This window comes from Bacillus rossius, chromosome 2 (assembly GCF_032445375.1).
Source record: "Bacillus rossius redtenbacheri isolate Brsri chromosome 2, Brsri_v3, whole genome shotgun sequence".
In the NCBI taxonomy this organism is placed as follows: Eukaryota; Metazoa; Arthropoda; class Insecta; order Phasmatodea; family Bacillidae; genus Bacillus; species Bacillus rossius.
In genome coordinates, this window is record NC_086331.1 from 74,648,110 (window position 1) to 74,669,875 (window position 21,766).

At 36.3% G+C, this 21,766-nt stretch overlaps 1 protein-coding gene across 2 annotated transcripts in view; it reads right to left on the reverse strand.

Moving 5' to 3' along the window:
- The window catches only part of LOC134529379 (tyrosine-protein phosphatase 99A-like), a 242,332-nt gene that overhangs the window by 133,200 nt on the left and 87,366 nt on the right, over window positions 1-21,766 (reverse strand). For both annotated transcript variants that reach the window (XM_063363375.1, XM_063363376.1), the window contains exons 3-4: window positions 16,368-16,648; window positions 6,646-6,902 (exon numbers count right to left, since the gene is read on the reverse strand). In XM_063363375.1, coding sequence (XP_063219445.1) covers window positions 6,646-6,902; window positions 16,368-16,648 — 538 coding nt within the window. The remainder of the gene's footprint in view (window positions 1-6,645; window positions 6,903-16,367; window positions 16,649-21,766) is intronic.

The window sequence follows — 21,766 nt, forward strand, 5'->3', positions numbered from 1 at the left end:
GGAAGGAAGGAAGGAAGGAAGGAAGGAAGGAAGGAAGGAAGGAAGGAAGGAAGGAAGGAAGGAAGGAAGGAAGGAAGGAAGGAAGGAAGGAAGGAAGGAAGGAAGGAAGGAAGGAAGGAAGGAAGGATGGACCACCCAGATATCAAGGGAAACCATACCCTTTGCCCCTGGCCATGCTCACGAGAGTGACTGCCGCCTTTTCAAGGAAGAGGGGTTTGAAGTTCAACGTGTCGTGCATCTCTGTAATCACGAAGTCGTCAGCCACTCCCTTCTTAAATATGTGTATGGGTAGCCAGTGTGGCATGCTAGCAGCTACGTCGACCGTTCCCAGGATGACCACTTCAATGTATATGGTTTCCCTGAGGTACTTTGACGAGAGCCAGAGAAGCCATCCGAGCCCTTCTGACCAGCCACTATTCCCCGCCTATCCCCTCTCCCACCTAGCCAGTCAAGTGCACACGGCACTACAGCCGCCTGGAGTTCCAGGAAGCGGCCTGCAATTCCCGGAATTTATCTCTTACCTATGTCATTCCCAGGATGTAAGGGCAGGTATAAAAAGCCAGCCCTTGGCCAAGCAAATCAGTCAGTGCCGAAGAGGGCACCACTGGCAGCTGAACCTAGCTCACCGTGCCACTTCAGCTGCCAAGCTTGCTCACTATGCTACCTCTCGCTCTCTCTCTCCAGCCACAAGCATGTCTGCTCTGGTTGCGCCTGAAGTCGGGAGTACCGAGTGTCCAAAAGGCATTGCAGAAGGGTTGAATAGAGACAGAAGCAGCATTGTAGTGGAGGAATAATAGTGACGAAAGCCAAATCTAGGATCTGCCTCTGTCTAGGCCGTAGGAAAGAGTTACGACTAGTATAGTGACTAGACCACAGTGTAGTAGAAATCAGTAGAGCCCAGATCAGAGTTTCAGGGAGTCTACCCCTCATTCGAACTTAACTCGGAACAAATAGCATGTCAGAAATCTAGTGTGTTCTTTTGGGAAGAGGATATTCCCGAAAAACCCCGCACTGCAGCATCCAGCCTAGTTTGCATGCACTACACCTGAGAGGAATACGCGGTCAGCCAATGAGACAATCTGTAAGTAACTAGCTTCACCCAATGCCCTTCTCTCATTGAGGCAGGGGTAAGAAAACCTCCCAACCCAACCCAACCCAACCCAGGGACCCATGCACCCCTTCTCTCCCGACCAAGGCCTATCCCAGGAGAAAGACTCTGGCCTGATGAGGCCGCTTCAGTACACATCAAAGCCAGAAAACGTGCATTGGCTGAGCAAAAATGGAGCATATTAACCCCAAACCAGCTAGCCGTGTTCTTCCCAGCACCTATCAGGCTCCCCCTAACATTAACTCCTCCAAACAAGGAAGAACCAAGGGGGAACTAGTTCCTGCTAGGCAACCATCATCTAGAGAATTGTCAGGGACAGAGACCACCATTCCAAGGCATCTCCCACTGGGGATTTATTCCAGAGTTAATAAAACCATTTCCCCTACCCCTTATAGGGACCTTCACTAGGATGGGTCAAGATAACAAACCCAGATAGGCAGACTTTTTACGATTGTCAGTGGAAGACAGTCAGAAACTAGACACTAAGAGCCACGTGACAGCTGTGACCTTACACTTGAGGCACACAGCAATAGCACATCAAGCGAGTTACAAGCGGGACGGTGTTTCGAAATAAGCTCCAAGAGGCACGCGCGGGAGCTCGCCGGGCGATCCTACAAGTGAGGTATGTGTGAACACACTGCATTTTACTAAAGTCACTGCAGAGGAATGGCTCTTAACACCCGCCCACTATGAGGGGATCCATGACACGCAATAGAAAAAACTACCTATGCTGAGTTAATGTACCACTGCACAAGTAAGTTTCATCGTGTAGTAGTACAGTAATTAATCATTTTCTGGGACATCAACAAACCCAGATAGGCAGACTTTTTACGATTGTCAGTGGAAGACAGTCAGAAACTAGACACTAAGAGCCACGTGACAGCTGTGACCTTACACTTGAGGCACACAGCAATAGCACATCAAGCGAGTTACAAGCGGGACGGTGTTTCGAAATAAGCTCCAAGAGGCACGCGCGGGAGCTCGCCGGGCGATCCTACAAGTGAGGTATGTGTGAACACACTGCATTTTACTAAAGTCACTGCAGAGGAATGGCTCTTAACACCCGCCCACTATGAGGGGATCCATGACACGCAATAGAAAAAACTACCTATGCTGAGTTAATGTACCACTGCACAAGTAAGTTTCATCGTGTAGTAGTACAGTAATTAATCATTTTCTGGGACATCATGTACAATCATTCAATTTACAGGAACCTTACAATGAGGAATAACCAACTTAGTTTGGAAGAAAAAGAATAGCATTTAATGGCCAAATGGTATACTTAAAGAAAGACAAACTTATTTTGTACGTTAATGCACTATAGTTCCATTGACTTAAAATATTAACAGCCAAAAGAATAGAATTTCAAATAACTGAATATATAAGCTTACTTAGGATAGGAAATGCTATTTCTGTATAATTATTGTTTAAGTTCCCTTAGTAATAAAATGTTAGTTCATACTTTACTTGTGTGGGTTAATTTTTTACAAGTTATGTCCCCACCATATCATAGTAGGTTCGAGAGCTTACCTAAAAGTTAAAAACATTAGTACACCAACATCTAAACAAGATTTTATACTTTATTTAGTATAATATAAATATATATGATTAAATTTTCACAAATACTATGAATTCAAAAATTTAAAACGTAAATAGGTGTTAGTGAAGGCTCATCGCAATGTTCTCAAACAGACAGTTAAATTGAAAAAAAATTAATGATACATTTTATAATACACCTTCAAAATATAAACACACTTAAATTTATTCACTTAATTACTGTGTATTTTTCCTTACAGTTTAACACCATTGGTGTAGTCAGTGATATTAATACAAGGACTCTACGAAATCCAGCACAGCAGTAATGTTACTTGTATGTGGTTTTAACTATTAAAATCCAACGTAATCATTTGGATGACATATTTTCACCATTACTACAAACGACCCAATCACTCCTTCCCATGTAAACACAAATAAGCTAAACCAAAATATGTTTAACAGTGTGACTATGACACAAACTCATTACCCTTATGTGATAAATAAAATGGAATATTTAGGTATAAAATGTACTGAGTAACTCTGTAAACAGCATTGAAACATTGTGCCACTGTGCACTTGTTGTGTGGGCATGCGCCCCTTGTTGCTTATATATTTGTTTAATTTTAAATGCAAACTGGGAGTTTACATTTTTTTTTATTATATTGCTTTGCAATACCTAATTGTTTTTATCTTTTACGATTATTTAAAGTATAACGGAATTATTGTTACGTTTAAGTATCAATATGTAAGGAATTATTATATATAAAAATCTTTTTTTTATTATATATTTATGTTTTTATTAATATTTGTGAATTCAAAAGAAAAACATATGGACTGAAAAGACTTTAAAAATTATAAATAAATTTTTCTTTTTTTTTATAAATATTGTGATTAAGATTTAATATTGAGCTATCGCACTTAAGTGCAGTCATCTTTCTCTCGGGAAAGGCTAGGTAGTACCGTCCTACTTTTTATCGGCCATGATATAACTTACTAAATTTTGTGCTCCGCAAGTATCCTTCGACACCAATGTCGAAAGTTGTGTTTTTATTACAGCTTTAGGTGAGTTTTACTGCATTTTCCCCGGGAATCATGTTTTATAATTATTTATGGGATAGTTGTTATTTTTTTTGTAATAAACTTGTTTAGCGGCCCGGGTGTTGGCGATCTCTCTCTGCCCCATGCCTGAGGCGTGATCTATAAGCTTGGCCCATAACATCTGGGCACTCCAGGACTTGTCCCGTGGTTCTACGGCGATGGGAGTCGCCAGCGAAATCTCAGGAAAGTTTTCAACTACTAAACCTTCTAAGCATGCAGCATGGGTAGTTAAGCTGTTTCGGCCACCCATATCGCCATACAATTTCGTCGAACTGCCCAATTTGTCATGTAAATCAACATTTAATTAAAGTGAAATATCTTTTTTAATATTTACTGTATCTTTGTTGAATTTCCTTTAATAATTGAAAATGCAATATGTTATAAATAATAATTTTTTTTGTAAGGGGCCCCTTTTATTTTGTGATGACTGTACGAATACTCAACTAATACTCTTATTTATTTTTGTTATAATAAATATGTTCTGTTATGGCTGACCCAAAATCAGTGTGCATTTTATGTTACTGTTTCCTAACCTTTTATTTATTTTTTTTGAAATATATATACTTAGTATAATATATACTTATCAACTTTTGATCTGTAGTTTTCCCCAGTCGGCATATTTCTACTCTACTCTTTATTTTTTTGTGTACGGCAAGATGCAGCACCATTGAGCCTAAGGTCGTGGGGTTCTTCCGTCGTGTTTTCTCTTGGTGAGGTTAAGTTAACCGAACCAAGAGCAAAATTAACAGCACAAAATACAACACAGCAAATTACCAGCTGCTACAAAACAGAGGCACAGGCCATTTGTGCCGACAATCTTTATAGTAAATTAGAGGAAGAGAAGCTACTTAAAACTTCAACAAGAGTCCAGGTAGGACAAATGCTTCAAGATCTAAGGTTACAACATAGAGAATATAATGAAAGACTGTAATTTTAGCACTGTTTGAAAAAAATATTTCTATAAAACAATTTTGGACATAAAAAAATTTACAGTGTTCAGTAAAATTTTAAGGAAAAAAATTCAATTTTCAAAACTGCCATATGTAGATTGATAAAGGTACAGTATAACTCTGTTAAGAAGTTTTTCAAGGGGCTTAGAAATTTTGAATTATAAAATAGGGATAACCTATTAAAATGGTAAAATGATATGTATTAATAGGTCAAGTGAATTTTATTTACTTTATTTGGCAGGAAATTTTCTTAAGTGTGATTTTTTTAAGAATCTCTAGAAATGTTTCGTTTCAATGATGATGTCTGTCATATTGTCTATTTGTGTCTACATGTACCATGGTACCTTTACCAACAGGTGATGGTAGAGTACATAAATATTGGCTTTATGATATATTTAAAAAAAAACTTTAGGCTACATTGCTATGTTCAAATAAAAAACAAACTGACTTTAGTTATCTGCTTAGTGGCTTTTTAGCTATTGGAGATCAAAAAAGTTTATGTTTTTACAAAACTTAAACATTTGTGAAGGTGCCAATTGTTCTAATATTCTGTAAGAGAACTTTACTGTGATGCTTCAAAAGGCCTTATAAAAAAAATACATATTTCCTTTAGAGCAGTCTATAAAACTTAACCATAATTTACAATAGTCAAAATACCATTAGTTTTTTACCACATTGGTATGGAAAAAAAATTGAATTTCAAAAGAAAATTGCTACAGCAATTTATATGTACAAAACACAGTAACAAATAAATTTAAAAAATGCTACCTAATTGCTTAATTATTTCATTCCTACAGGAAATATTCAAAGTAAAATCTATTAATATAACTAAAGATAAAAACACTTATAATAAAACATTCCAGAACACTGAAATATTTCAAATATAATTAGAGTTTCACAATCATCACTTACTCAAGGCTCCCACATGCAGACGTGAAACTGGAAGCAGCATAATACAATACGGTATCAAGTCATAAATATTTTCCTTGTGTTTAACATGCAGGTAATCACCTTTGTGTAAATGCACCATTGGACAAAATGAAAACATCTTCCGTGTGACATGTCATTGTAATGCTCTGCATTCAGTATTTCCTGTGGGAGCCTTAATACAATAAAGAGCATAGCAATCATCATTAAAAATTGGGAGACCATCAAGTCAGTCACAGCTTTAGTAGCACAGAAGAAATGAATAATTATTGCAAATATCAAGTTCAGTTTTTGTTACTGTTACTGTTACATCAAATAACATTGGAAAAAGTAAATTTTGACATTTGATTTCAAATATAACACAAAGGCTTTTGAAACAATTCAATGACAATGCCCAAGCTCGTCCTCAATACACAGTTACCAAAGAAACATACAGAACGTGGCTGGCATACTTTGTAAGAAAAGTAAAAGCAAAGGTATGGTTCTACATTGCATACTTATGCAAAGATAGACTTATGTTAACGAGAGATCCAATATTATAGCATACTCTGACTCACTGGAGTACTGACTCAAGAGTTCATTAAATGAGTCTTGCCCCAGAGTAGATATATTACCATCATCCCTCACCACATAAGCGTGATGCTTTAGCATTCATTGTTACTGAGGACAGTGTACTGGATGAGATGGAGCGAAAACTTGCTTTTGCTTTCTGATAGTTTAGTTAGTTATGCAAAGTGACTTAACTACTTAGGATGAGATTAGCTAATTTAAATGCATTCTTATGCAGAACCGTTGGTAGGCATACTATCCACAGGAAAAATTAAATGTTGCTAATAGTTGAAGGTTTCAATTTAGCAAAAACAGTTACAGAAAAATAATGAAGCTGCAATAAAAACACTATAGCACAAATGTAATAGCAGGATAAAAGAGGTATACATTAGCCATGATAAATATTTAGAGTTTAATATCATATTACTAATGCAGGCTTAAAAATATAATGAAAAAGAAAAATAGCTGAACAATTACCTCCACAAAACAAATGCAATGACCACAAGTAAAATAATGAACAAGATGCACACAAAGCCGGCAATCATTCCCGCTGTCAACTCATTGGCACTGCTCTGTAAGAAAATTTGAATCTTGTCGCAGTTCTCACGCATCATGACCTTCCTTGGCTCAGAAGCATTCCCGTGCATGAGCACTGTCTTGTTGAAAATGCTGCGAGTTGCCCCATGCACCTTCACTTCATACATTGTGTTGGTGCTCAAGTTAGGAAGCAATTTCTGCAACACAAATCCATGCAGTTAGTCATTTGTTCCATAAAACAGAATCTGCAGATACAACATTCTACAACTATTTCTATATTAGAGTTTTATAATCCACCATCTGCAATATCTAGTTAAACAAAAAAAACTGTAAAGTAAATATAACTACATGACAGGATAGAACCTTAAAATCATCCTAAACAACATGGTAACAACTTCATCAGCAAAAAAAGGACCTGCTGAAAAAAAAAATTATGGAAAATCTACAAAATATATTTGACAAAGACAACAAAGTTGACATTTCTACAGAACCCAAAATGCTGTTAAAGTCAAAAATATTGAGGCTAGTTTCTAGTTTAATTTTTATTGATTTCAGGAACAGCATTCACAAAGACTAATTGTAAACAGTCTGTAACCCAAAGTATTGTTTAAAGATCACACAAAAAATTTTTATGCAGGAATACACACTTTGTACCACAAATAGGGTCCTTGAATGAAATGGAAAAACCCTGAAAACAGTATACATTGACAAGAAAGATAAAATATGATCTATTTGCACACAATTCGTTTGACAAAAAAGCTCATTTGGTTTTGCAATGTAAAATAAATTGGTATAATAGCAACGAACATAGCTTTTCTTGAACGATTGTTGACTTCTGTACATCATCAGCCAGTACAAGAACACAAACACTTCTTTCCAGTCCCAAAATAAACCTTGTATTACACCCTTAAGTGATTGATTATTAATACATATGTAAAATGTTCCAATTATTTTACGAGTTGACATAATTTTTCTAACTTGTTTATAGTTATTTATGACAAACATTTCTATAATCAAAATTTTGAATGAAACAGTAAAACTCGCTTAAGACGTTCTCGAATGATATGTTTTCTCGTTTATAACGTTAAAATAATTATTCTCTTGATCACTTCCATATTATTTCTATGTTAATTTTTACCACTCAAAACTTTTGCGTTTATAGATGCTTCCCGCACATAACGTTCATCATTTCAGGAATAAAATAATGTAATAATGTTTATATTTACCCTCTTAAACTTTATTTATAGTTAAAATTTTAGAAAATTGTTTCAAAACAATAAAAAACATGACTGTCAAAACCTTTGCCGTAAGCAGCACGCTGTTACGATATACTTTTCGACCAATCATCTGCTTGCATTCGTAACCTTTGTGAGGCTGTTCCATCTATACTCCATTTCCCTCATTCAAGGCATAACATCTGACAAATACACAACAAAAATAAACCATTAGCCATACGTTGACCTGATTGTGTGACACATGATGCAACTGGTACAGCAATATGAGGAGCTAATTCAATAGACCTAAAACCTTCCTAGAGGTGTCTACTACCATTAAAAAAAAAAAATAAATAAATAAATAAATAAATAAAAAGAGTCAACCATCGTAAAGGTAGCATCAGTCTCTCTGAGAGCCTCCCATGTATGATTTTCAAGGTATCTGTCACAAAAACTTAATTTTTCCCCACCCATTTTGGCCATTGGTAATGATAAAGCTAATACATAATGGTCTTCGTACAGGTGTCTACTACCAATAAAAATTAAAATTAAAGAGGCAAACACTGTGCAGTTTGCACAAGGGCCTCTGCGGGTCTCCAATGTATGATTTTCATGTTAAATTAAAAGGTAATTCAATATTTTGAATTACTTCATTTCATAACAAACATTTTAAAGTAATGCAAAGTGTTTAACTAACAACAAATAATTATGGTAATGGAATCCCCCAAAAATGGCCAAAATTAAAAAGAGAAAGCTGAACAAACAGCGCATAACATTAGTATATCATTTAAATGATTTTTTTATGTACCAACTGATCTGAACTATTTCCCTCTTAAGAAGTTTTCTCTGTTAATAAGTTTGTATCATCCAGTCCCTTGAAAAACATCTTAATAGGGTTTTACTGTATTCATGTTCAAAAATCATTTATTTTTCTCACCCCAGTATACTCGTGCAACACTGCTATGAAAAATTGAAAAAATACTTGCCTAATATTTACACACATTAACTATTAAGTTAAGCAAAGAATAAATATAGTTTACAGAAAAAAGGCTAATTTACATACAGTATATGCATTGTTAATCAGTAATGATTAAAATGTTTTACCATGAACCTTTATTGTTTGATAGATTTTAAATTACTTACTCATATAATAATATCAATACACCACATCCAGGAAAAAAAACAACTGATTTACGAGTTTGAAAAGCTGCAACTGTTCATCACTTTTGACACATTATGTGTTAGGTATAAACATTTGTTGCTTCTTGGAAACATGACATTAGAGAAAATGACACATTACAGTATGGAAAAGAATAGTAGAAATAAAAACAGTTTAAAAATATTCATAATGTTAGATAGAATAGCACAAAAATTAATAATTACAGGAAGGAATAATAACAGATAATGCAAATTTGCTTTACACATTATTATTTAAATTTTTTTAAATAGTTAAAACAAAAAAATTGTATCTTGTCAAGGACACTTGAAAACTTGGTGTATGAGTTCAAGAGCTACCTCACCACAAACAATTGTTGCAGTTTATATGGTAGGTGAAGTGTGATACATCCTGAAACATGGCATTACATCGCAGCCTTGTTTCTCGATGAATCTTTTTGCCTTTAGCATCTCTCACACGAGTACATACACATACTACACTGCCTCGTTGGTCGCTCCTTCTGTTAGGCGAATAGCCTCTGGGAAGTGTGTTCAGACTAATCGAAGAAGAGCAAGTGATGGTCCCGGCCGGCCTGCATGTTCAGGTAACATTTCAGTAGTGTGGTGTTTGTCAATGATTTTTTTGTGCCAGGTCCAATCTGAATTTCAAGTGGCTTTTAATTGCATCACACTTTTTGTAAAGTCTGAATGTATTGAACATAGAAAGGAAAATTAAATGCTGGAATAATTTTTTATAGCAAACTTTCCTATATTTTATAAGACGAGGGTAGTTGGCTAGCTGTTGATCTACAAGATCAACTCCACCCATTTTTTTGTTATATGATACAAACACAGCTGGCTTCATGACTGGCCCTCTCCCAGGCTTGAACATGTTGACAGCAGTGGTCACATTTTTTTTGTGCTTTCATACAGTAACGTGTAAGTATGCTTACATTTCATTTTACTTCATCTTCACTTTTTTCCTTAGTGGATTGGGTATACCTATTCTGGAAAGACATGCTGTGCCATTATAGTCTGTTTTTTTTATTAGTATGTTGTCTGACTTTGGTGAGGTGTACAAGTTGTCAGTAGTTAGACAGTACCCTTTGTATACAAAAGGTTTTATGAGGGTCATAAGTATTTGAGATGATTTTTGAAGATGTGCTGACCAACTGGATCTGTATTGGTATGTATGGCAATTTTTTTTATCAGAAAAATTTTCGACCAGTATAAAAAAAACTTTTTCAATTTACAAACTTTGGCCTGAGAACTGAACTTTGTGATATAGTGTGCGAGTCAAAGTGATTTTTTTTAGTAATAAACAAAGGAAATCTGAAGTTTATTTTTTATATTCTTTTAAATACTCTACCAAGTCATAAAAATGTCTAAAACATGTCTATAACAGTGTTGAATTGTATTTGCTATTATTCCAGGTTGTGTTGCCGGGCTAACCCGAAATGTAACAAGCCTTTCAGTAAGTGGATAACCATCAAAAGACGCCTCTTAATTCTGCCGTAGTCATATTGTGTGATAGCAGTCAGCAGTTTAAGATTGTGCATTTCATTTTTCTCTTTTTTAAATTACATCTATATACAAATTTAGAATTTCCTATTTGATTTTAAAAACTATCTCAACTAATCTGCTGTTGTAATTCCATCTGGTAGGTGCCACAGAAGGAACATTATTTTTCACTTCTTGTTGAAGCAAACATAATATATCTTAGAGGAATTTTGGAAGGAAAAAAAAAAAAAAAAGGAAAGCCTCAAAGTGTCATGAAAAATAGTATGTATTACGAGTAATGTGAGGAGAATTGGGTTTTATACCATTTTATTAATTACTAATATTTACATTACTAATAAGTAATCACACTTAAAAATGTCTGATTACAAGTTACTCAATGGCTGTCAGGTTCCACAATTTGCAATTCCTCACTGGTGCTAGTCTGAGCAGTGGTTAGCCCCTTACCTCGCGCCTGTCTCCGCACACAGTCTCACGCCACTCAGTTGCACTCTTACAGTCCTGTCGCTCCGTGTCGCACCGCTCTCGAGGAGGTCTCTCACCCTCTTCACCAGGAATGGCTGTGACGTGTCGTATCACCCTGGGCTTACCCGATGCCCGAAACACCCAGAACAGCGATGCCTATTCACGCCACTCCTCGAGAGTGCTTCTGTAAGCTCGGAATTCCTAGGCCGCTAAAAGGTCACAACATGCCGAGGCGGGACGGTTTGCAGGGAGTGGAGGCGGTGGGTAGCGAGGACCCTTGTAATCCAGCCAGGCACGTGTGTCATGCCTTACGTCAATGGACGGCGTGTGACATCAGTGGCCGTGCAGGCCGCCAGCCATCCGAACCTGGCGTATGTCACGGTCTTGTCTCTTGTGTTCGTAACTAGTGATGGGTCGATTCCGATTCCGGAATCGGTTGGTTCCGTCGATTCCACTAGGATCGAAGGATTCAGAATACAATGGTTATGGAATCGACCGTGGCCGATTCTTTCATTGTTTTTGTAAGCTTGAAAAATACATTTTCTACCCAAAATAGTAAAATATATTAATGATTTAATAAGGGAAGTTTTCATGAAGTTTATTTAAACAGACTTACCAAATAAAAAGTTATTAATTATTGATTTTTCTGTGGTCACGGCAGCTTTGTTTACCATTGAAGATTGTAAAAAAAAAAAACTTTATTTTTGTGCCACGTGCCACCATAACAATACGGCATGAAGAAAATCTTTGATTATGAATGTGAAAATTCAATTTAGTTTTATATATTTCCCCTTTAAACTTTTATGTATTATGCACGAAGTATGTTGTAAAGCAACGTAACAACTTCTTGTAAATATGACGTCTCCATATTTGCGACGTTCGTTTTACCACATTAGAAATATTTTGGTTCAGCTGTTGATTGCACTGAGTTTCTAAGCATTGCAACTTGTAACAGAAATGTAACTTTTTCCATTGCTGAACGTAAACAATCGTTTTGAAAGTATTGGGGTTGTTTTATAGAATTATTTCCGGTACAAATCTGAAATTAATTAAATATTAACACACGAATATACACAAAGTAAAACAAAAAATTGTGTAAGAAAAACTCAAGTAAAAAGTGGACATTTTGAGATGCTTAAACATGCACATCTCTTACGCAAAAACAGGAAATTTTATTTTCAACTTGTGACTATTTGAGGTATTTATTGTTTTCACTATGTGAGATGAATAAATTCAACTTAATATATAAAAACGTATCTCTGAAATGTTATTTACACTGTTGTATATGTGCTTCTGTTTACATCATTGTGAGATATTAGAAAAAATTTTTACACTACTTTGTTTTTACATTTTCCCGCTTTTTCCACATTTCCCCCCCCCCCCCCCCCCCTCCCCGGTCCCTTGAAATGTGTAAATATGAGGCTGTAGGCTGTAATTAGTGGACGTGTATTCATAATTTTAAACATCCGTAATTTGGGATCAGTATTCTGTTAAGATTTAAAATATAGTTCTTAACCTAACTGTACAAGGTTTGGACAAACTTAAAAGTGACGATGGAAAAAACCAAACAGTATTTGTAACTTTATTAGTCTAAAATTTTTAGTTTCTATATAACTTAGTTTACTTGCAAAATAATACACACTTAACTAATTTTGTGTGACTATAATGGAAAAAAAAGTTATATTTGGAACTTGTTTAGTGTAAATGATAGTGATGATATTAAGCTAGGTGTAATTTTTGCAGGAAATTGATTTCGAGAGGAGGGTCAAGCAAATCTACTTCAAATTTGCACAAACATGACAGTACATTTCACAGTAAGGAATTGCAAGATATCAAAACCAAAACTGTTGAAGAGAAGCAGAATCCCCTCAACAGTGTCTACAGGTGGGCCAAATGAATCGCTCAAATGTAAGTTTGTTATTGCACCTGATATGATAAAACACAGGTAACTTTGTGCCAGTTCATTGAAAACTAAAGACCATTAACTCAAAATCATCCCACAGCTGAAGTATTCAACAAAAGCACTTGCTGAGATGATTTGTTTGGAAAACTAACCATTTTCTGTGGTTAAAACCCAAGGTTTTGTTCGTTTGATGGCTGTAGCCGAGCCTAGGTATAAGTTACCCACGAGAAAGTCTCTCTCTAAAGAAGTTATTCCTGAGATGTATTGAGAAGGTAAAGTTGAAAGTAATGGACATTTTGCAGCCTGTAGAATCTGTCAGTATTACTACAGATATCTCTCTAAAGAAGTTATTCCTGAGATGTATTGAGAAGGTAAAGTTGAAAGTAATGGACATTTTGCAGCCTGTAGAATCTGTCAGTATTACTACAGATATGTGGTCATCTACTGCAAATGATGACTACCTGAGCATTACTGCACATTTTCTGGATGACACCTACAAAATTCAGCATGTTTGTTTGGAAGTAATCCCATTTTCATATGAGGTTCACGCAGCCGAAAACTTAGCAGCATTTTTTACAGACACACTGAGTAAATGGGGTCTTTCAGAAAAGCTGAGTTTTGTGGTTTGTGACAATGCTCGCAATTTTTGTGCAGCCATGACAAAGGCAGGTTACAAAGATATGCCATGCATTGCCCATACATTGCAGCTTGTTATAAAGGATAGTCTGTTTAACCAGAAGGAAGTGAATAATGTGATAGCCATTTGCCGTAGACTTGTGGGACATTTTAAGTAATCAGTAAAAGCTACCAAACAACTAAAAACAGCTCAAGATACACTCAACATGGCACAAAAGCGTATGATTCAAGATGAACCGACAAGGTGGAATAGCACCCTCCACATGTTGAACAGAGTACTGGAACAGCGTAAACCACTGGCCCTCGTCACTCCTTGCTTGGACCGAACCAATGGAATCTACCTCAACCCTAGTCAGTGAACCCTTATTGAAGCAGTCACTGAAGTGCTCTCCCTATTTGAGAATGCAACACTAGCAGTCAGCTACCAAAATGTTAATATTGGAGAGACCATTCCAATTATTAACAGTATTGCGGCTGCACTGAAAGAAAATTATGCTTTTAAAAGTCTGAAAGCTGACTTGCTTACGTCTCTTGAACGGAGGTTAGGTAACAGTGAATTAGAGCATTTCTATGCAACTGCGACTATTTTGGACCCATGTTTCAAGACTAAGTTTTTTTTCGAATGATGTAATCACATCTGCGAATGAGTACATTATATCACAGATGGAAACTATTGAAACCACAAAATTTGCTTCATTCCAAGTCAAAAAGAAAAACTCAAACACAGCAGTTTCAACTAGCAGCAGCACCAGCACCGCCACCACCACCAAACAGCCGTCAGAAGCATGCAATGTGGAACATGTATTCTAAACTATTAGGGAATGCAACCAGTGTGAGCCAAGAATGTTTAAGTGCAGACGATGAACTAAATACTTATCTGAATGAACCTCTTCTATCAAGTGTGTGTGATGTGCCAGCTTATTGGGAAAAAGCAAGTTTTCCTAGGCTAAAAAAGTTGGCAAAATGCTATCTAGCCATTCCACCTGCAACTGTTCATTCTGAACGCTTGTTCAGCAAAGCAGGGCTAATATGCGACAAGAAACGCAATAAGGTTGAATCCTGAGAAAGTTGAGAAACTAGTTTTTCTTAACCAAAATCTCAACACTGTAAATTTTGACTATTGAATAGTCAGTTTTCTCTTTGAAAAACTTTTTTTAAATCAGAACGGTTTTTAATGTCTTAATGTACTTGGGATTCAAACGTTGGAACTTTATAAACATATAGTTCAAGTCTCAATTGTGATACATGTTCAGAAGTGTTTCATTGTAGCAAATGAGATGAGTGGATTGCTAATCTGTGTACAGGAAAAAATTAAATGCAATTACATTTTGGAAAACACAAATGTCCTTTTTTCTAAGTACATTATTCTGTTGAACTTCATCATTAAAAAAATGTAAGGAATCGGAATCAATTTGAAGAATCGGACCTTTAGTTTAGGAAACGAAAATAGAATCGGAATCGGTAGATTTTAGGAATCGGCCCAATACTATTCATAACAATATTTTACATTTATTTATGACATGAACTGATTGTTTCAGAAATAAGTTTATTTGTGCGCATAGCAATGTATGAACAAAGCCTGTTTGTATTTTGATCTGACATGTGCCTGCAAACCACTATGTTAACTTGACTTTATAGTAGTGGCATCATATGACTGAGCTAGAAGTTTTTTCGAACCTATGTTCACTCATGCAGTTAAATAATTGTAACGCCAAGGCATTAGCTGTATGGTCATCACTAAAATGAAAGAACCTTAAAAATATTTCTTCTATGCTGCCCTTTGAAGTGCACTAAGGTAAGACTGTTGAAACCTGGCATTTGTTTTATACATGTCGTTTTGTACATTATTACTGCAAGAAAAGGAGCTGTGGCAATTTTCGTTTTATTTTTTGGATAACATGAACTGAAACACACTGAATATTTTTTATTTTAATTTTACATATTTATTTTGAATTTGTTCCATGGACACTAACAGACATGCGACTTAAGGCGTGTGCACACATAAAACTAACATACATACACATATAGAGTAGACAATACACTAACAATGCAGGCACTGCATGAATGTAGGCTCCACCTGCAGGCAGTCACAGCATGCAGGTAAGGACTACATGTTAGTTTGAAACTGAAGTTTCATTACTTTTTGCACAGTTCTGTTTATTTCAGGACATTTTTATGAATTTTGTTACTTTTTCTCAACTATACTGAACTGAAAAAAAATTTGTTTATGTCTCCTGGGCATAGTGTAACGGGGTCATTAGGTTTGAAGACACACCCAAACCCATATAATTTCACTTTCATTTTATCCCCACTTATAAAATGTGATGTTCGTAACTGAGATATTAGGCTTAAGTAAAATAATATTATTACCGTAGATTTACTGCTCTATTATGTACACATCACAAAAATTTTGATGCTATACAACATAAAATAATTTTTTTTGGATATTTTTATTTATTGCATAAGAGTTTGATCTTGAGATTAATTTATCCTAAAAAATCTAGCAACCATTTTGTGATGTGTATTATTAGCTGATGTTAAGTTTGTTCAGGGTACAAACTCTTTATTTCTATGTAAAACTTTTGGGCAAAGGTTAATAAAATTTCTTGCAAAAGCAATATGATTTCAGTATTTTACAATACAAATACTACCTATTACTGCTTCAAATGATCAAAAAACCTGGTGTTCTATGTGGAGAAAATTAAATGAAAAAACCAGATTGTTACATAACAATCACTACCACTTAAAAATGTTCACCAAACAGTACTTACCATAACCTCAAGGTGTTCTTTAGATGTTTCAATAACGATTTCTTCAAAGTCCCAGACATTTTCATTTCTGTAGGATACATAGTAGAAGTCGATTGTGTTATAAAATTCCAGTGGCCTCTGCCACTGTATAAAAAGTGAATCGTGAGACTGGCACGTAATATTCACAATTTGGGGAGCATTTGGTCCAGCAACATCAGTTTTTTGTCTAACTTCATCAGAATTATTTCCTACAAAATTGCGAGTAAATGCTCTCAGTTGTATAGTATAGTCAGTGAAAGGCTCTGAAAAGAAATAACAAACAAATAACAATTATCATAGTGCAATGTTAAAATTGTGAAACACTAACTTCCTAAAATATTATAATCTTTAACTTAAAACTTTTTCTTCGCAAAAAATTCTAAAAATATAGCATTGTTTAAACTTTTTAGTATTTGACACAAATATTTATGACATCCCTAAAAAGAACAAGCTAGATTCAGCCAAACAAAAAAAAAGCATTTTTTTAAAACTAACAAACATGGAAAAAAACTTATGATTAAAATAATTTTTTTTGGACAAATATCACAGTGAAGGTATTTTTATTGGTAAAAAGACTAGATTTAATACAAAATTACATAAAAACAAAAAAAAACATTTTTACCCACTTTCTGAAAATAAAAATGTAAATTACATTAACAATTCAATACAAGAAATTAAGTCGGGAAGTACATAAAAAAAAAAAAAAAACAGGTTTATAAACTGGACAAACAACATAGACCAATAAAGTAAATACATACAAATAACATTGGACAACACAGACACAGCATAAAATGGAGAAACATATGCAGATATAAGCACATTATCTGATTGACTAAAATTAGAAAGTGGAGACAAAAAACTATATGCTGGCTTTAACAATAAAAACTATCATAAAATTTTAGAAGTGATGCAAAAAAACTATAAAGTATGAGAATTATTATATAATTTGCCACTTCTTCTACTGTAAGCTACCATATTTGTCCGAATATAGGTTGAGGGGTTGCAAAGGGCCACGCCTCCCACATATTTTTAGATAACAATTTATGGATATAATCAGGGGCGCAACAACAAAATTTTGAAAGGGGGGGCAATATACCTTTTTATAAAGAATCATCGATCCCCCCTATTGAAGCGGGGGTCCAGGGGTCCTCCCCCGGGAAAATTTGTATTTCAAGGTGGAAAACGGTGCTATTTAAGCAGTTTTATCATCTAAAAATTGATTACACAGCACTTTCTTTGCCCCTGTTTGCCCCCACTTCAAGGTTTCAGAGAGGGGGGGGGGGGGGGGCAAAATACCCTTGCCCCTCCCTGTTGTTGCGCCCCTGGATATAATACATTTCATTTAACTTTTTTTGAGGTTTGATATAGCGGAAAATTGTATGTAAATGTATTTAAAGTCACTTACAACATATTTACTATCATTATGTAATTTTTACCCATTTCAGCATGTAGGCTAGGTCAAGAGGTAGCCAAACATAATTTCTCTAATATTTTTTATGGTATGTTGTTTTATAGCTTGTGGGAGTGTCCTCACTTGTATTGTATAATGGCTGTTGCAACGAGAGACAGGAACGGGTGTTCCATCAAGAGTGGGAACTCAAGGACAGTTATCATCGTGAAGTTGACATGATAAAGGATTTGAAAAGGACAGAAAAGGGAATGTCCCTGATTACATGTAAGTAAAAGTTTTCTATATGTGTTAATGTGTGCCAGGATTGGATGGAGGTAGTCAGGTTGTCCCGCAATCGTGTGGCAGTGGTGCGTCCTGGTCAGGTGATGGCTCAATAATTAAATAATTAATGCAGCTTTTAGAAGTGCTGTGGCCTGGGTGAAGACAAATAGAAAACATTTTTTTTAGAAATAATATACCAAAGTCATCGGTGTGAGTCTACAGTGATGAAACATGAGTCGACTCGTCATTGTTCCAAGAACGGATTCCTTTGGTTTTTCAGTGCATCGTAAACAACCTTCAGAAATAAAAATTTTATATAATTAATTTTGTTTGTAGGACATTTTGGTACCATTCAAAAATAAATTGTTTAAGAAGCAGAGAACCATTTTGTTATGTTTTGGTGAATAATCTGTACAGTGATTTTTGTTGGTTAGAAGATGGCCACCATTCTTACTAGAATCTTTGTTCATTGGTCAGGAGAGGGCCACTAATCTACAGAGAAAGTGCGCTGTAGTCATTTTTGATTTGTAACCATCTTAACTCTCGGTATACTGCATTTGGTAGAAGTAATTTTGTTAAAATGGAACGCAAGTCAATGAGCGGAAATGTGACACAATGATGGTGGACCCACATTTAGCAGCATAAAACCGTATTGTTACATCAAAACATATGGTAAAATACCAAACGTACTGGTATGCCAAACTAAACTTTATAACAGTATAACAAACTCAAATACTATTTATTACAATTTATAGTCATAAAAACTAATAATAGAACAAACAAACATTAAAACAACCAAAAATAGTACAAAAAACTAAAAAAAATTATTTGTCATCATTAATATTCATAAAAAGAAATAACGACAACTTAAAAAAACACGCAATACAATTATAACAATTCTTTGTTCACACTGAAATGTAGAGACAGCAAAACATTTGTCATACTATTGAGAGACAGTAAATTGCTAGCCTAAATATGTTTGACAGCATGTTTAATAAATAAATATTATGATTATATTTATATAGGTTAAATTTGTTGGATATATGTATTCTGACGACACTCATTAGTGCTCCCTCTGCTTGCACAGGTCGTTATGGGTGGTTGTTGCCTTGCAGGGGCATGTGTGCGGTTATGCATGTGGTGAACACGCTCAGTGCCGGGAGAGCACAACGTGGTGCTGCACGCCGAATAAACGCAGCCGCCAATTTATCGATTGCCACCCGCACCACAATCGATCATGGGTTTTTATGTCTACAGATGTCTCATTAAGTAAGCACCAAATTAAAAGACAATGTTTACATTAACTCTTAGTACATAACCTTTAAGAATTGCTGATCTGATGTGAATTCGCTCAAAAGTCCTGGCTTCATCCACTCCGGAGTTCCGTGGGTCTTCTTCGCGGGAAGGGTAGTGGTCGCGGCCATTCGGGGTGAGCAGGCAGTTCGTCATCCCTTGTCGGTGGGACTAGAGGCATGTCGCACCGCGGAGCATGTCGTCCTTTGTGATCATCTGCCTTCTCTGTGATAGTAAGTTTTTGAACATTTACTTTCTTTCAGGCTTCGCGGCTAGTCCATCGGCTGGCCTGAATTCGCCAGCTGATTAATTTAATGCCCTGTGTGGAAGTTTTCTCTGCATTCTTGATTTTCCTGCCCGGTCCCGTGTGGTCACGTTCCGTAGGCAACGGGCCACAAAGCATAACTTTTGTGCTAAAGAAGTGTTTCATGTCAATTTTTAACTCCATATTACATCAGCCCCAATATAGTATCCTTAGCAACGAGCCTGCGCTCGAGGACCGGGACAGGCCATGACTTCGAGCAGCATTTGTATGAGTGTGCTGCACAATAAATGTAGATTTCACCCGGACTCCTCTTTTAATTCTATCTTCAGTAACATAGAGTCCTGGGGAGCTTACACCTGCGGTATTTTTGTCTGTGTCTACGCTGCAGCCTACGTGGCGATGTCACCTCTGAGAGCATAGAGTCTCCACGTGACTTGCTAGCAAGTGACTTGATGTAAGTTTTTGGACATACGCCATTGCTAAGAACTTTTTCTGTTGAAGAAAAACTAATAAATAAAATAAATAAATAAAAATAAAAATAAAAATACTCAAAAAAGATACAAAAAACACACAAAATTAAGCAAAACAATTGCTGTTGTCAACAAGGATATGAACACCACAAAATATTCCGAAACAGGAATATGGTCAGCAAACAAAGACGCTCGTCTGTCATTGGCTGAGCAAGATGTAGCTCTTTCTCTGATAAATACCCTCATTTTCCAGCCCCTTCTCAGTCGCACCTGTGTTTCCGTACCATGTGCGTCTCTGCCTGAGGACGGGAGCAGATAGCAGTTCCCGAAACGTCGCTTGTTTCTGTTTAGGTAAAACTATTGTATTTGTTTGTTTTTTCGTTTTGTCATGTTTTTTGTCTCGCTTCAACTGTTGTGCTGAATTATTTTGGGTTTCAATATTTTTGTGTTGTCATCATTTGTGGGGATTTTTTCGTTCTCTTAGTACATTTTTCTTTGTTTTTTCTTTGTTTGCTGACCATATTCCTGTTTCGGAATATTTTGTGGTGTTCATATCCTTGTTGACAACAGCAATTGTTTTGCTTAATTTTGTGTGTTTTTTGTATCTTTTTTGAGTATTTTTATTTTTATTTTTATTTATTTATTTTATTTATTAGTTTTTCTTCAACAGAAAAAGTTCTTAGCAATGGCGTATGTCCAAAAACTTACATCAAGTCATGCACTCCCATTGCACAAATCTTTTAAAGATAACTGCTAGCAAGTGCTCAACTTACCACCTCACCATCTCGGCAAGGTGGTTAGGTGTCAAATCGCAACCAACTAGTGTGGCTAATTAAAATATAGGAAAAATAAAGTCGAATAGAGACCTGACAAAAATACGCGTAGGGCTATAACAACTCTTCAGCCAGTTTCAGCACACGTGGGAAAAACACACTTAGAGCAACAGTGGGCTATCTCCAGATCGCTGTGTGCGGGAGCAGTTCTTTGTGTGCGACTTAATGGGACACTATAAATAGGTCACACTACCCTGGCCACCACACTGATTGACACACACCACGTGTAGCACCTCCAAATAAGCTGATGAGGCGCACCAGGTATAGCCCCGTTTACACAGCTGATGGGCGTTCATGAGTTAAAGCCCCAGTGAAAAAAGCTATGGGTTCACACCACACTATAATCCTGGCCACCACGCTGATTAACGCATACCACGTATAGCCTCTACCACCCCGCTAATGAATGCGCACCTGGTATAGCCCCAGTGACCACACTGATAGGCACTCACCAGCTATAGCTCTGGCCACCACGTTAATGGCCGTGCACCAGGTATAGCCTCAGGAACTAGAATGATAGGTGCGCAACAGATATGACCCCAGCACCCTGCTGATAGGTGTGCACTAGGAATAGACTCAGTCACCATGTAGATAGACACACACCAGGTATAGCCCAGGATACAATGCTGATGTGAGCACACAATGTATAGCTCTGGCCACCACACTGATGAGCGCACACAAAGTAATAGCCCTGTCACCATGCTGATAGGCATGCACCAGGGCCACAGTGCTGAATGGCACACAGCATGTATAGCCCCGGCCACCTTGCTGATTTACACGCACCAGGTATAGCACCCACCACCTTGCTGATTTACACGCATTACAGAAAGCTCCAGCGACCACACTGATAG